At 39.8% G+C, this 13,919-nt stretch overlaps 1 protein-coding gene across 1 annotated transcript; it reads right to left on the bottom strand.

Annotated features, from left to right (window-relative positions):
* Positions 1–191: 191 nt before the first annotated feature.
* On the bottom strand, positions 192–13,916 carry itgb7 (integrin, beta 7). Its single transcript, XM_080783917.1, has 17 exons — positions 13,811–13,916; positions 12,273–12,291; positions 12,049–12,158; positions 11,845–11,921; positions 11,206–11,404; positions 10,265–10,435; positions 9,613–9,854; positions 9,031–9,186; positions 6,481–6,576; positions 6,288–6,377; positions 5,581–5,715; positions 5,032–5,219; positions 3,555–3,772; positions 2,971–3,181; positions 1,569–1,762; positions 1,194–1,354; positions 192–1,025 (listed from the first exon to the last, which is right to left on the bottom strand). Exons 3-17 carry the CDS (start codon positions 12,107–12,109, stop codon positions 957–959), a joined length of 2,268 nt encoding a protein of 755 aa, XP_080640043.1. The 5' UTR covers positions 12,110–12,158; positions 12,273–12,291; positions 13,811–13,916; the 3' UTR covers positions 192–956.
* Between the last annotated feature and the right edge of the window lie 3 nt (positions 13,917–13,919).

Here is a 13,919-nt window from a genome sequence, read left to right as displayed (position 1 = left end):
ATTTGTATTGCACATTTCAACAAGTAGCTTAATGCACATTGTAAAGCGCTTAGGTTTAGGTTTAGGTTTATTTATTTAGCACATAGTATAAAAAATAGACAATACATATCAAAGAACAAAAATACAATGCAAGGAAAGGAAGAAGCCAGCTGGCTTATTTGGAATCCTTTCCTGTATGGAAGAGGTCATTGATTAAGCAGATTAAAAGTTCATTAAGAACAATACAAAAGTCTACAAGTTGGCAAAGGGAGCAGCTGTGCAATAAAGAAATAAAAACACAGAGATTGCACAAAAAGGGGAAATAAACAATACAACAACAAACACACAAAAGAAAATATAACACATCAAAGTAAATCATGTAATCTACAGAGAGGAAGAAATAAGATATTTCTTCTGTTTCTTGAATAGTGGCAAGGAAAATGAGGATTTAAGTGAAGCATCTAGGGAATTCCATAGATGAAGGCCTCAAAATTTGATGAATGATTGATGTTTGGATTGGAAGTGCGACAATAGGGTAATTCAAAATCATCTCTTTGCCTTGTGGGGTAGGAGTGAATGTCAGAAGTAACACGGAAATAATTCTGTCTTGTTTGTATTTTTTTGATTTAAACATAAATAAACAGGTCTGAAACTTTGTCAATGGGTAAATATTTAATAAAGAGCGGGGCAGATGGCTCATAACTATTTGAATGTGAAATCATTCTCAGAAACCTTTTTTGAATGATCAGTAATTTTGTGAGATATGTTGAATATGTAGCAGCCCAGACAATATTACAGTAATTAATATGAGGGAAAATTAAGCTATAATAGAGTGTTAAAAGACATGAAGGAAGAACAAATGGGCATATTTTTCTCAATATACTAAGCATATATACACACACAGCGCCGATAGAACACAGTTCTATTTTCCAGGCAGCAACGCACCGCAGCCGGTCGCAGCCGGTGTGTGGTGGGCTTTAGTCATCTTCGAAGTGCATCGGGTTCACTACAGTGGTGGTGGCATCTTGAAACAAGGGATTGTTGGCCTGAAATCACAAATGTGAGCCATATTTGAAAATGTACATATCCATTTATCTTTAATAATGTATAAAAAATGAAAATAAATTACCATTACAGGCCCAAGAAAGTTATTATGACTGGTATAGAAAATGAGACAAAATTTGTTTTATGCAGTGTCATAATGTATTTCTCACCTCGTTCCATTTGCTGTCTTTCTGAGCGTTGATGAAGCTGCGGTATTCACTGCGATAGTGCAGCTCCAGGAGGAGTCTGCAGACCAGGATCACTGCTATGCCAATGACAATGATACCAGACACAGAGCTGACAATGATCACAAAAGTCCTGTCAATAGAACCTGTCAGAAAAGAGGAGATTAAGTTGAAATATGCAAGAGAACCAGAGAACCCGTTGTTAAATTGCAAAAATGGCTATTACTGGAAGTAAGGTAATAACATTTACAAGGTTAGAAAACAAACATATGCTCACAGGGCTCAGATAGTGTACATAATATATGTTACTGGCTGTTTTATCAGGAATTAAACGATTATTTGATTAATTATATGTCTCACGGGGTAGGTCAGTGTAGCAGACTAGGATGCTGCCATCAGGGGAAGGCTTCACTTCATACATGAGAGCATCAGTACTGCAGGGGAGCTCCTCTTGTTCTATGTACTGAAATGTTGCTGAGTGGCAGTGGTCCTTACTGCATCTCATCACCTCCTCACCACTTCCCTTGTGTTCTGATATGCATTCAATGCACTTCCTGGTGAGGTAACAACAGGCAAACATACAGTATGACTGTTCCTATGCAACTTACCATGTGAGATATCGGAAACATGTATTGTATATGTATACATTCTAATTCTAAATCATAAAAGTTGGGTAAATTCAATCCAACCTCAATTCTATTATAGTGCCGAATCACAACAATTTGCCCTTTTGGACTGTAAAGGACCCCAAGCTTGCAAGTGTTTTTGTGTTTGATCATTTTGACAGATATATACATGGTCATTTTTGAAAGAAAAAAAGGTAAGGTCCCACACTGGATTCAGCTCGAAAGGTACAGTGTGCGGACCTTACCTTTTTCTATTAACCTTGGCCCGGCACCTGGCGTTTAGTGAGTGGATGTGCGTGCTCTATTGCAGTGGTTCCCAAAGTGGGGTCCGGGGACCCCCAGGGGTACCTGAGGGAGTTCCAGGGGGGACCCATCTATTTTGTTAATGTTCATAAAGTGCTAAAGTGTTTAAAGCAGTGGTTCCCAAACTTTTTCATGTCAAGGACCCCAAATTGACACTACTTAGCCTGTGGACCCCCATTTGAAAAGATATGCCAGGGACCCCCATAAGAGAAGACGTACACATTTAGACGTCTACATTTAGACGTCTGTATACATTTAGACGTCTACATTTAGACGTCTACATTTAGCCGAGTGCCTCCCCAATGCCTCCCCAGTGTGCCCCCTGAGTGCCTTCCCAGTGCCTCCCCAGTGTGCCCCTGAGTGCCTCCCCAGTGTCTCCCCAGTGCCTCCTCAGTGCCTGCCCAGTGTCCCCCCAGTGTCTCCAATAGCAATACAAGAGCAATAATACAAATTAATCTTAATGTATTCATCTTATTAATTAATGAATCAAATGAATTAATTAATCAAAATTGCGGCCTGTGCCCAGCACCATGCCAAAGCTTTTTCCTGCAGGAAACACTGCTTGTGGTTGTAAATATATTGTTATCCGTGTTGCGAGGATGAGGGGGTACCTGGAAGAATATCTACCCCAAAAGGGGTACCTGGTCCAAAAAAGTTTGGGAACACCTGCTCTATTGTATGCATTAATACAAACACAATCTAAAATCATGTGAGCAGAGATCTCACACCTACAGTCCCCTCTGCCTAAGAACCATTATTGTGAAAATGCAAACAAAAAACAACAAAGAAGAAACAGCTACCTCAGTGTCATACAGCATAACAGTCATACTCACTTGTAGTTTTGACAAGTATTCACTATTGAAGAGCAGTGCTTGCCAGTAAAATCTTGATTACAACGGCACCGGTTGCATTCGCATTGTCCATGTCCACTGCAGTGTCTGTTGCCCTCTGTTTCACATTCATCTGTGAGCGTGGAGCACTCACATGCAGAGCCAGTGTAGTTGGCCCAGCATGTACAGGTGCTGCAGTTACAATTCCCATTTCCTGAAGAATACAAAAATGTGTCAAACAAATCCAAGCTGCAGTATGCATCTTTACTGTAAATGTTTTATGTTACAGTACTACTAAAACTAATGATGAGAAGAGAGATGCTGAGATACATTGTTAACCACTTTAAACCTGGCGCCGCATTTTGCATAAATCCTTATGTACAGTAGGCGAAATCTTTTAAAAATTGATTTTTTTAAAGAGATTCTATAGGTCAATCCACTATTTTTTGCATGTGTTTTTAGCACAACAAAGTATAAAATAATTGAGACTCTAGACTCCCTGGGGATGAAGTGTTGTATACAGGGTTTAAAATGGTTAAATGCTTTGGATGGTCGTACATGTGCAACATAATGAAACGTGCACCTACCACCACAAAGCATGTTGTAGTTTCTGGGGCAGTTGTTGTCATCACACTGGCAGAATGTACCACTGTGGCTGCCCTGGCACGTGCATACTCCACAGTGACAGTGGCCATGGCCGCTGCACACCTGGGAAGCGTTGTTCTGACGACATGATGTGTCCAGTGAGGCCACGCCCTTCTGCTGCTCGCACTCACACTTCTGACCCACGAAACCTGAGTCACAACTAGGAGACACATTAAAAATGGTAAATGGTGCATTTATATAGTGCCTTCATCCAAAGCCCTTTACATAAATTGTGCATTACATTCACCCATTCACAAACACATTCATACACCGATGGCAGAGGATACCATGCAAGGCATCCAACCCGCTCAAGAACACTTTGACAGTAACTCTGGGGGAGCCCGGGATCGTACTGGGAGCGGCCACTCTACCTCCAGAGCCACTGCTGCCCCTAAAATAATCAGAATGCAACACTTCAACAACTTAAAAGCCTAAGCCTAATAGGTTAAGTTGACCGGGGTCCCCCAGGCTTTATCTATACTGGGCACTCTCGTTTTTCCCCTCTGCACCAATTTAACTTTGCCAAAAATAGCTAATCTACAAACTCACAACGTATTGCAAATGTTCGCCCCCAGTAAGGACGCTATTAGGTTCATTAACTACTAGAATACTTTTGGAATAAAACAGAGAAAATGTCCTTACTATAGTTTAACATACCGTATTAAATAATAAAATCCTAATTATTACACATTACATACATTCTCTACATTAACATTATTGGCATTCCCTGAAGCTTTGTTGAAGTGTCATGCAATTCATCACTTGACAAATTAAAGTATTTTGACCTGTTATGTCAACACATTTTTAAGTTGAAAATACGTTTTTGATTTTAGTTTTTAACAATGTTTCAAGTAGGGTGCCTGGTGGCCTAGTGGTCCAGGTGTATGCCACATATAGGCTCTGGCCTGACACGTGTCCCGTGTTTGAGTCCTGTTCATGACGACCTTTGCTGTGTGTCTCTCCCTTTCTCTTTCCTGTCAATATTCACTTAAAACTATCAATAAAGGCAGAAAAGCCAAAAACTAATCTTTAAAAAAAAAACATTGTTGTAAGGAACACAATAACATTTTACAATTTAAATCTACGCTAACATTTGTTCAGTTACTCAGTCAGGGTTCTATAGGGACTTATGAAAAGAGAAGGGAACCCGCACACTCATATGCTCCAAAAGATAACTTTATTGACGACGTTTCGAGCCAAGGCTCTTCATCTGGTCAAAACTGACCAGTTTTGACCAGATGAAGAGCGAAAGAGACAAAACGTTGTCAATAAAGTTATCTTTTGGAGCATATGAGTGTGCGGGTTCCCTTCTCTTTTCATATGTTACTTTTTGAACCCAGCACCTCCACGAAGTGATGTGCTTATTTTACTATAGTTTCTGTAGGGACTTCCCTATGATTCTACTGAGTAGGGACTTGCCTGCATACTCCACAGTTGAGTGTGCCGCTGTTGTTGCAGTGTGGGGATGATTCCCTCTCTCCACAATCACAGTCACACAGGGTCTCTACAGCCACCTTCAGGGTCTCACTGATGCCCTGGACTTTAAAATGAAACTCCATCTCTTTTCCAAGACATTCAGAGATGTTCAACCTAACAGTGAAGTCAACCTGAACACAAGAGACAATTTAAAATAAAATTAAATCATTCCAGGGTACTAAAAATGAGACCCAGGTTGACCAGTTTCATTATCCTTTTAGTTTGTTATGTGTGACATTTCCAGTAGTGGAAAAAGTACTCTTATTATATTATATTATATTATATTATTAGTATTCAAAATGTGCCACTAAAATGTAACTAATAGTAAAAATACAAAAGTCTTGGTATAAAAATGTACTTAAAGTACCAAACAACGCATCATGATGCCACACATTGTGCATATGTAGATTAACCACTAAGTGGTTAATGTATGTTTAGTAATAGGCCTACTATATAGACATTCACATTTCTCGCTAGGAATTATAGACAAACCTGCTCATTGATCTTAATATTCATGCATTCTCCACTTTTCCGCCAGGGGGCACTGTCAACACAGTGGGACTTGTAGGCAACATCCAGGCCTTGTGGCGCCCCCTGGTGTTCCAGCAGTATGGTGGATGACAGGTTCTGTAATAATACATTTAAAAAAAAGAAAGGAAAGAAATCACCTTTAATTCCCATTTAAGTAAATGTAATTAGTTACTGTCTACCACTATACATTTACACACATAATGTATCCTCTGCATGTAATCCATCTTAACCATTAGGAGAAGTATAGTCACTATATTGTCTTCAATTATGTTATAGCGGTGGTTCCCAAAGTGGGGTCCGGGTTCCTTGAGGGAGTTCCAGGAGGTCCCCAGCTAAATGATAGGAACCAAATGGACCCTTATTGGTTTCAGAGTTAAATTGACATTGATTTGACAATATAAATTGGCATCTCAGAGATATGGCATTAAATGGGGATCTGCAGACTAATGCATGTCAAACTGGGGATCCTTGAAATTAAATGGGTTGATAATCAACAGCTAGAGCTGTAAAAATCTTATCTTATGGGTCCCTGGTATATCTCTTATTCTCTTCAAATGGGGGTCCACAGGGCTAATTAGTGTCAATTTGGGGTCCTTGACATGAAAGTTTGGGAACCACTGTATTATAGACTATTATAGTCATGGGTTAAGGACCATTAACATTCTCACATTATACGCCTCCGAGATGAGCTGGACTACGTTGCTGGAGTCCTTCTTGAGAACTCCCACCACCGACTGGGGTATTAGTTTACTCAGGGCCTAAGTAGAAAGGAATGCTTGGATGAGAGGTATTGAAAAGTCACCAATATAATCAGTCACATGGACACTCCTCCTTAGCTTAATGTCCTTTTTTTATACAGACCTGATAAGCTTGGACAGTTTCCTCAGTGACAGCAAAGATAAGCTGAATGTTGTTGGCTGCGAGAACCCTGGAGAGGTGGCCGATGGAGGGGTAGTCCTAAACAGTGGAGGGAAAAGTACTCAAAGTAAACATATCAATATAGAAAGGTAAAGTCCAGAATTCAAAATGTACTTTTGTAAAAGTACAAAAGTGTACTTAAAGTAGGCCATCAAAAGTAGAACGTATTCATTATGCAGATGTCCCATTTCACAAGTTTTCAAATGTATAAAATGTATAAAAATCCTTTGAAAATAGCAGATCTATAGTACAAGCTCACAATGTGTCACATCGCGACGCATTGTGAGCTTGTAGATCGTCTATTTTCAAATGCCGAAATATACTAGGCTAGCGCTGAAGTGGTGAATGTATGTTTTGTAATAAATTAATAATAATCCAAATAACTAGTTAGGCCTACTAGTAACTAGTAAGTTTTTCAATTATTGTACTGGAGTAAAAGTATAATATTTGTCTCTGATATGTAGTGGAGTAGAAGTAAAAGTACAGAAACTTGGAAATACTCCAATAAAGTAAAAATACCTCAACATTTTACTCAAGTACAGTACTTGAGTAAATGCACTTAGTTACTTTACACCACTTGTCCTAAACACACATGGGAAAAATAATGGGTTTGCAAAAACAATTTTGTTGTCAAATGGCGAGAATAGCATGAGCTTATAGATCTGCTATTTCCGCTGAATCTTCACCAATTTAGGCAAATATTTGTCTATTTTTGCCAAATGTTCTCTATAGGGTTCATGTGGTTAAAGGGGGACATTTGTCACTATACCCCATTTGGGGCAAAAATTTGAGAGGACCTGTGATGTCATGACAGTTTTTTCTATTCACTTGGTCATTAAGGTCCACAGAATGGGAGGTCTGCTCTGCCAGAAATATCGCAAAAAAGGTTATGGCCATTTTTGTATACCCCAACCAATATATATAAGGCAAAATTTCATCATACTTTAAATGGAGTTGGAACAACAGATGTTCAGGAGGCGGAGAAACACACATCGACCCTGCACTTCACGCCACTCTCCGCCCTCCATGCCAATCTACCTGTCCCTATTTATACCTGCCCAGTACCACCCAGAATCCTCCACGTTTCGCCCGCCTCACCGCGTCGCACACTAGCCACCTTCCTACAGGCTTTTCGCATCCCACCCCCACCCCCTTCACCTCCATAGTAGCTCCTTTCCCCGCTCCCCTCAAAGAAGCTTATCGGCACTAGGAATACTACATTCACTTTGCCAAAGTGGAACAACCAATTAAAACAAAACTCTCTCTCCTTCTCAGGTTCCTGCCGGGGGGTGACCGTCCATGTGCACCGTAAGACGAACGCCTTACGACGAACGCCATACAACGAACACCATACGACCTCCTCCCCAAAGACCTCAGGGTCGGCGACCCCCCCTGGAACCTACACACCCGATTTCATTCATTCATCCCCTACTTTCTTTACTGTCAATAAATCCCTTAAACCTTTCCAATGGTGTGTTTCTTCCGACTAGTGAAGTAGAATGTCACATGTCAAACTAGGGGGTTTTCATGATTCTGAATCCATTCCAAGCATTAGTTTTGCACGAAAAACACTCCTTGGCCTAAAAACAGCTGGAGCCGCCATCACCGTCATTAGAGTTAGTGTCGAAGTGTCCTTGATCAAGACACTGAACTCCAAATTGCTCCTGATGTGCTGGTTGGTGCCTTGCATGGTCTCCGCCTCCATCAGTGTATGAATGTGTATGTGAATGGGTGAATGTAATGCACAATCTACAGTATGTAAAGCGCCTTGGATAAAGGTGCTATATAAATGCACCATTTATCATTTACCATTTATCACAAATGTGATGAGGTATGGCCAAATTTAGGACAAGGAGTGTTTTCCATGCAAAACGAATGCCTGGAATGGATTCATAATCATGAAAACCCCCTAGTTTGACATGTCACATGCTACTTGTGATATGATGAAATTTTGCCTTATATTGGTTGTCTATGGTGGGGTATACAAAAATGGCGTGTACATTTTTATTTGTATTGTAATCCCCATAGGGGGATTTTAGATCGCCTCATATAAGAACTGCCGAATCACTCACATGGATATGAAGAATCAACTGACTGCAAGAAAACGCTAATGTTACTGCTAGAAACAGACTGTATCAAATATGACTGACTGACTATTGTAAACGATACAGAGCCACCTCCCTGACAATATCAACAGGACAGTTTGTTCATTTTTAGACTACAATTCTAATATGAGACGATGTTAAGAATGATGACCCATGTTATTCTCCATATTCACCAGGGGATGAGCGAGTGATGTCAGGACATCAGCGCTCTATATTTAGACCTTTAACCTTTTAACAAAATGTTATATCTTTTTTTGTGGTGTGTTTTGACAGAAGAACATATCACTATAATTTAGACACAATTTAAACACTTTATGAACAAATTATGTTGATACGTTGAACTGATTTTGAACACACAAATATGCTGCTTTGATGGTAGTTTACTCACATATTTGGTGCCATCATACATGTTGTTCCCATTGAGGTGACATTTCCCATCATGAGGCTCATAGATGCCAGCCAGTCTGCCATCTCCAGCAATATGGAACGTGTCATCTGAAGTATAGACCAAAATCCGGGTAACATTGTGCCAACGTATCACATCCTGAACAAAAGAAAACAACATAGAGGACAATATATATAGATATAAACAAAGAGTCTCCATTGTGTCTCCATTGGGAACCACTGCTGGTCATCAAATGATTGGCTAATACTTATAGGAATGCGACAAAAAAATAGATAAGTATCGCTTTAATCAATTTAATTATTTCATCATCCATCAAAATAGAGTAAACAGCCAAGAATTTGCTATTTTAACAAGTTTTGAATTTATTTTAAAGATAACACACACACACACACACACACACACACACACACACACACACACACACACACACACACACACACACACACACACACACACACACACACACACACACACACACACACACACACACACACACACACACACACACACACACACACACACACACACACACACACACACAATCTGGTTTGAGGACAAATTTACCTGGCAGACAGCAGCTTGCATTATGGCATCGAATCCGCCTTCCGGAGAGTCCAAATTACCGGAAATCGCTTGCCTGCTGACCTCCTTCTTGAAATCACCGGCATTTTCAGTCAGGCTAAGAATGTTTTGGAAGCTGAAGGCTGGCTGGCAAGTGGTGCTCCGGCTAGGGCAAGGGTTTTTCTTTTTACTTTTCACCTGGCTCACATATGGTAGGGCCACTTTATCCACAAAAGAGCCAAAACCTAATGGATGCAATAGAATTCATGCAAAGGGTTTACATGGGAACTAAACCATAGGACAATTTTGTGAGTTTGCCATGTAAAGGGTAAACATCTTAAAAGGTTAGCTATATGGGTACGTCACTACGTACACTGTGATATAACTAAGCAACACAACTCTGGCTAAGAAAAAAAACAAAGTGTTCTGTTAGGTGTGAATGTGATCATAGAAAATGCCAATTCACATGATGCAGCTTTGTCGCTTACATCACAATGTATCAAGCTCAATCAGCTCTTTAGATAATTTTTAACATTTAGATGGCAGCAAACTCACAATATTGGCACAAACGGATAGGATAGGACGACAGATTCAGATCCCGGCCAGCTATATCTGCGTTGTTCAAAATAGAATGTAATAGAATCTCTGCTCTCACCTATACGAATCTTTTTCGTGAAGTCTCCAAGAGTGTCAACGATATCCTGGCCCAAATGTTTGATCTCGTCCAGGTCATCTCTCATGGAGAATGACAGATCCATCAGGTAATACAAATCAATAGGAAACCCCTCAGCTCTTTTGAATGACACTTTAAATGTCTGTGGGACACCTGTGATTGATTTAGAAAAATATAATCACTAGAAAATACATCCTAACTCTCAACTGACCATATTCACGCAAATAACCGCTTTGCAGTGAATATGGTCATTTGATTTATTCTACAAATGTCTTTCTCTTTTTATCATTGACCGCTACAAAGAATGTCTTTAACGTGTTTTGGGGCTTATGAATTCATAATTTTCATCCGAAATATTTATCGTATATATCGCTCCCCAATGCTAGGAAACACTAAGCTTGCTGTATTTTGCCTGTAGCAAGATGGCCTCCCACACAACGTTATGGGAACGCCGATCTTTTGAGGCGTTTTTCTCTGAATTGCCGCTCAGATCGAATTGAACAAAGAGAGGATGTTAGGGGCTCAATACCAAATCGTTGCTATACCTCATGGTTACCAGCTCAGTGGCCTTGTGGTTAGAGTGTCCTCCCTGAGACTGGGAGGTCAGGGTTCAATCCCCGGCCGGTTAAGTCCCTGTGACATACCAGTGTCATGTCCAGGGGCTGTACTTGTACATCAAGCTGCCTCACGCTACAGAAACAGGAGATGGGATCCTGGCCTCATGGCTCTTTAAGGTTACTTACTTACCTCGCGGTTATAATTATTAATGCTTCTGAAGACTTTTAAATATACGATGCGGACAGCGCCAGAGGTTCTGGTGGCGGTCAATGAGTTCAATCTGAACCCATGTGGCAGATGGTGAGCCATTCACACTGACATCAATATAATGCAACTTAGATTGTGATATACATTTCTCAGCTCACCGACTCTGAGTTTGAATTTGAGATTTTGTGGCTTAATCTGGATCACATCATATGGGCCCTGGCTGAGGTCATTGTTCTTCAGTTCATCCATTTTCGGCTCAGGGTTAATAATGTGCTTTTCCTTGTCACAGTGCCTGCTTTTTAAAGACTCCTCTGTATCACAGCGGCGTTCATTCGATTCCTCCGGTTTCAGGAAGCCCTAGGAGTAGAGTGGAGCACTACATTTTATTTCATTCACTGACTGACTTACCTTCTCACCTACCTAATGCAAAAGGCCATTATTCATTTCACCAATGCGTGGTGCTTCACAAATATTTACTGTAGTAGTCTGTGCTATTATTGGGTGTAGAGAGAAAAATAGTGATTATGTACCAGTCCAGTATCTGAAAATAACCAATAGGCCTACATGTTATAAAATTCATCAACCATGCCTCAAAGATATAAGCATGCGCCAGTGAGTCACCAATGTGTTTTAAACCATAATGGGACCTTGCATGTCTGTAATTAATAATGTTTTCTGATTAGTGATTACTATTTCAGGGCCACAACACAATACATGATCTCTATCATACTAAATGCTTGGTTATTTATAATTTTAATTGTATCAGCCTATACTGTTAAATATATAATTTGGCTTACCATCTGGTTGCACCATGCACAACCAGGACCTTTCATGCACTCTGTGCAATTTGGCTTGGGCACACATCTTTGGAGACCTGATACAACAACAGATTAACACAGAAGGTCCCGCCATTTGACTGGTAGAAAAGAAAACAAATACAAATATAATACAAATGTGGAGGTTTACTTTACTCCTTCTACTCCTTTTACTCAGACACTCACCCTGAGTCTCACTTTGTTGTACAAAGTGTAGCAGAACAATGAGTACAACAATCCTTTTCATTGTCTGTCCATAGATAAATTATATTCCGGGAACATGAGCGGGGTGAAACCTACAGGGCAGATGAAAATGTGAAAAGTAATTAGCAAAGGTGTCTAAATTATAATCTGGATAATTACAAGGTGTGAATTAAGACTAGAAGTATTGCATTTATTAGAGTACATACCTCTGCCAACAATTTGTAGCTGTCAAGATTTCCATAAGATGAAAAAAGAGAGAGGGGTGAGACTTGCTTTGTGATCAGTAAGTCACAATCCAACTAGCTTCGGAAGCCCAGCTGCCCAGACGTTTTTATTTACACAATCCAACAAATGCCAAAGCACTCATTTGCCAAAACGAATAGAACCTTTAATAAATGGACTCAGCACCTATAAGTTTCAGCTTACAGCCTACTTCAAGGCCTATATGCGACCTATGCCATTTCTTACTTATAGATATGAGTGATTAAGTATTTTCCCATATCTTGCAACCTTTGGCTTTTTGGGGGTAGAGAGAATTTGTACACTATGACATCATTTGATGGAACTGTGTGATGTCAGAGGGCAACAGAACGGATTAAAGCTCTTGATCTATGACCGATTATATAATTTTGACCATGATCGTGATTGTGACCATGACCTTTTACAAATTCAACCGATGAAGTCTCTAGGGGGGCAACCTACTACCTCGTTCCCGCCAAGATTCATGAAAATCCCTGGCAGAGGTAGAGGTCCTTATGTTGAGTCATAAAGTTCTGTATTTATACCGTGTATACCTCTACTCACATAGTAGTTCTTATGGTTAAAATACATGACACACTTGCTGTAAGGTTAAACCAATTTATGCGCATGAGGCCACAATTCTCACACATATATAGCAAAAGGCAGTCTATTGGGAAATGGGTCACTATATGCATGCCAAAGATCGACTGCAGTTTGCACAAGAGCTTTTCTGCAACATGTAAGGCTGTTATGTGGTCAAAGTATGATGCTGGTACAGCAGAATACATCACACAGTATGCTGGCATATTATGATGTGTAGCATTACTGTACATTTTACTAACTTAATTTCACCCATTTAAAAGCTTCTAAGATCTACAAGCTCACAACACGTTGGGATGCGATAGGCCTACATTTTGAGCATGTAGATCTGCTATTTTTGCGTACGTATTTTGCGTAAAAACTAAAAAGAAAATATTTTTGGTAAAAAAGGATCCTCTAATTAGATTTTAGGAGATCTTACTGGCTGTACATACCATATCGTTGCTGTCGGGAGGAAACCTCATAACTAAATTATTTTCGAAAATATTGAACCAATGGAAAGTAGTAAAAAGTGCTTTGGACAAAACCTCTTAACTCCATTGGACCCTCAAAATGTCTGCTAAAGCAACTAACTGCACCACGTCTTCCTCTTAGAAGAGCTTTACAGCTTAAAGGGGGTGTCAGTGATTTCAAAACACGAAATCTAAGGTTTTTTGACCCCCAGGGGTTAACTGGGGACAGGGAGGAACTCCTTATATGGTCAGCACACTCTATAGTAGAGAGGATTATCACAACAAAACAAAAAAATAAGTGATATTTTAATTAAGTGAAATCACCTTTAAATAATAAACTGACAAATATATATGCATCAAAATTAATATATATTCAAAATCACATGAAATTCATTCACGTCCGTGGTTGTATTCACTATAAACATGACAAAATGTATTAAAACGTTACTCACCTCTGTTGGTTTCTCTTTTTCTTATGTACCGGTTCACTGACAGTGCTGTGATCTTCCCTGTCTGCACTTTGCTTCCTCCTTCTGTTTCCTACCTCTGTGACGACATGCA

The sequence above is a fragment of the Protomyctophum bolini genome (genome assembly GCF_963924005.1).
Source record: "Protomyctophum bolini genome assembly, chromosome: 2".
Classification (NCBI taxonomy): Eukaryota; Metazoa; Chordata; class Actinopteri; order Myctophiformes; family Myctophidae; genus Protomyctophum; species Protomyctophum bolini.
The sequence above is the reverse complement of the archived record's forward strand: the minus strand, read 5'-3'. Positions and strand labels throughout refer to the sequence as shown.

Excerpts from the sequence above, each read along its gene's own strand:
- itgb7 (XM_080783917.1), bottom strand. The coding sequence starts at position 12,109 with ATGAAAAGGATTGTTGTACTCATTGTTCTGCTACACTTTGTACAACAA. Across the intron at positions 9,187-9,612 it reads TGCAAGCTGCTGTCTGCCAG|GATGTGATACGTTGGCACAA; the intron begins GTAAATTTGTCC and ends TCTTTTGTTCAG. Across the intron at positions 1,355-1,568 it reads CTGCTACACTGACCTACCCC|GTTCTATTGACAGGACTTTT; the intron begins GTGAGACATATA and ends CTTTTCTGACAG.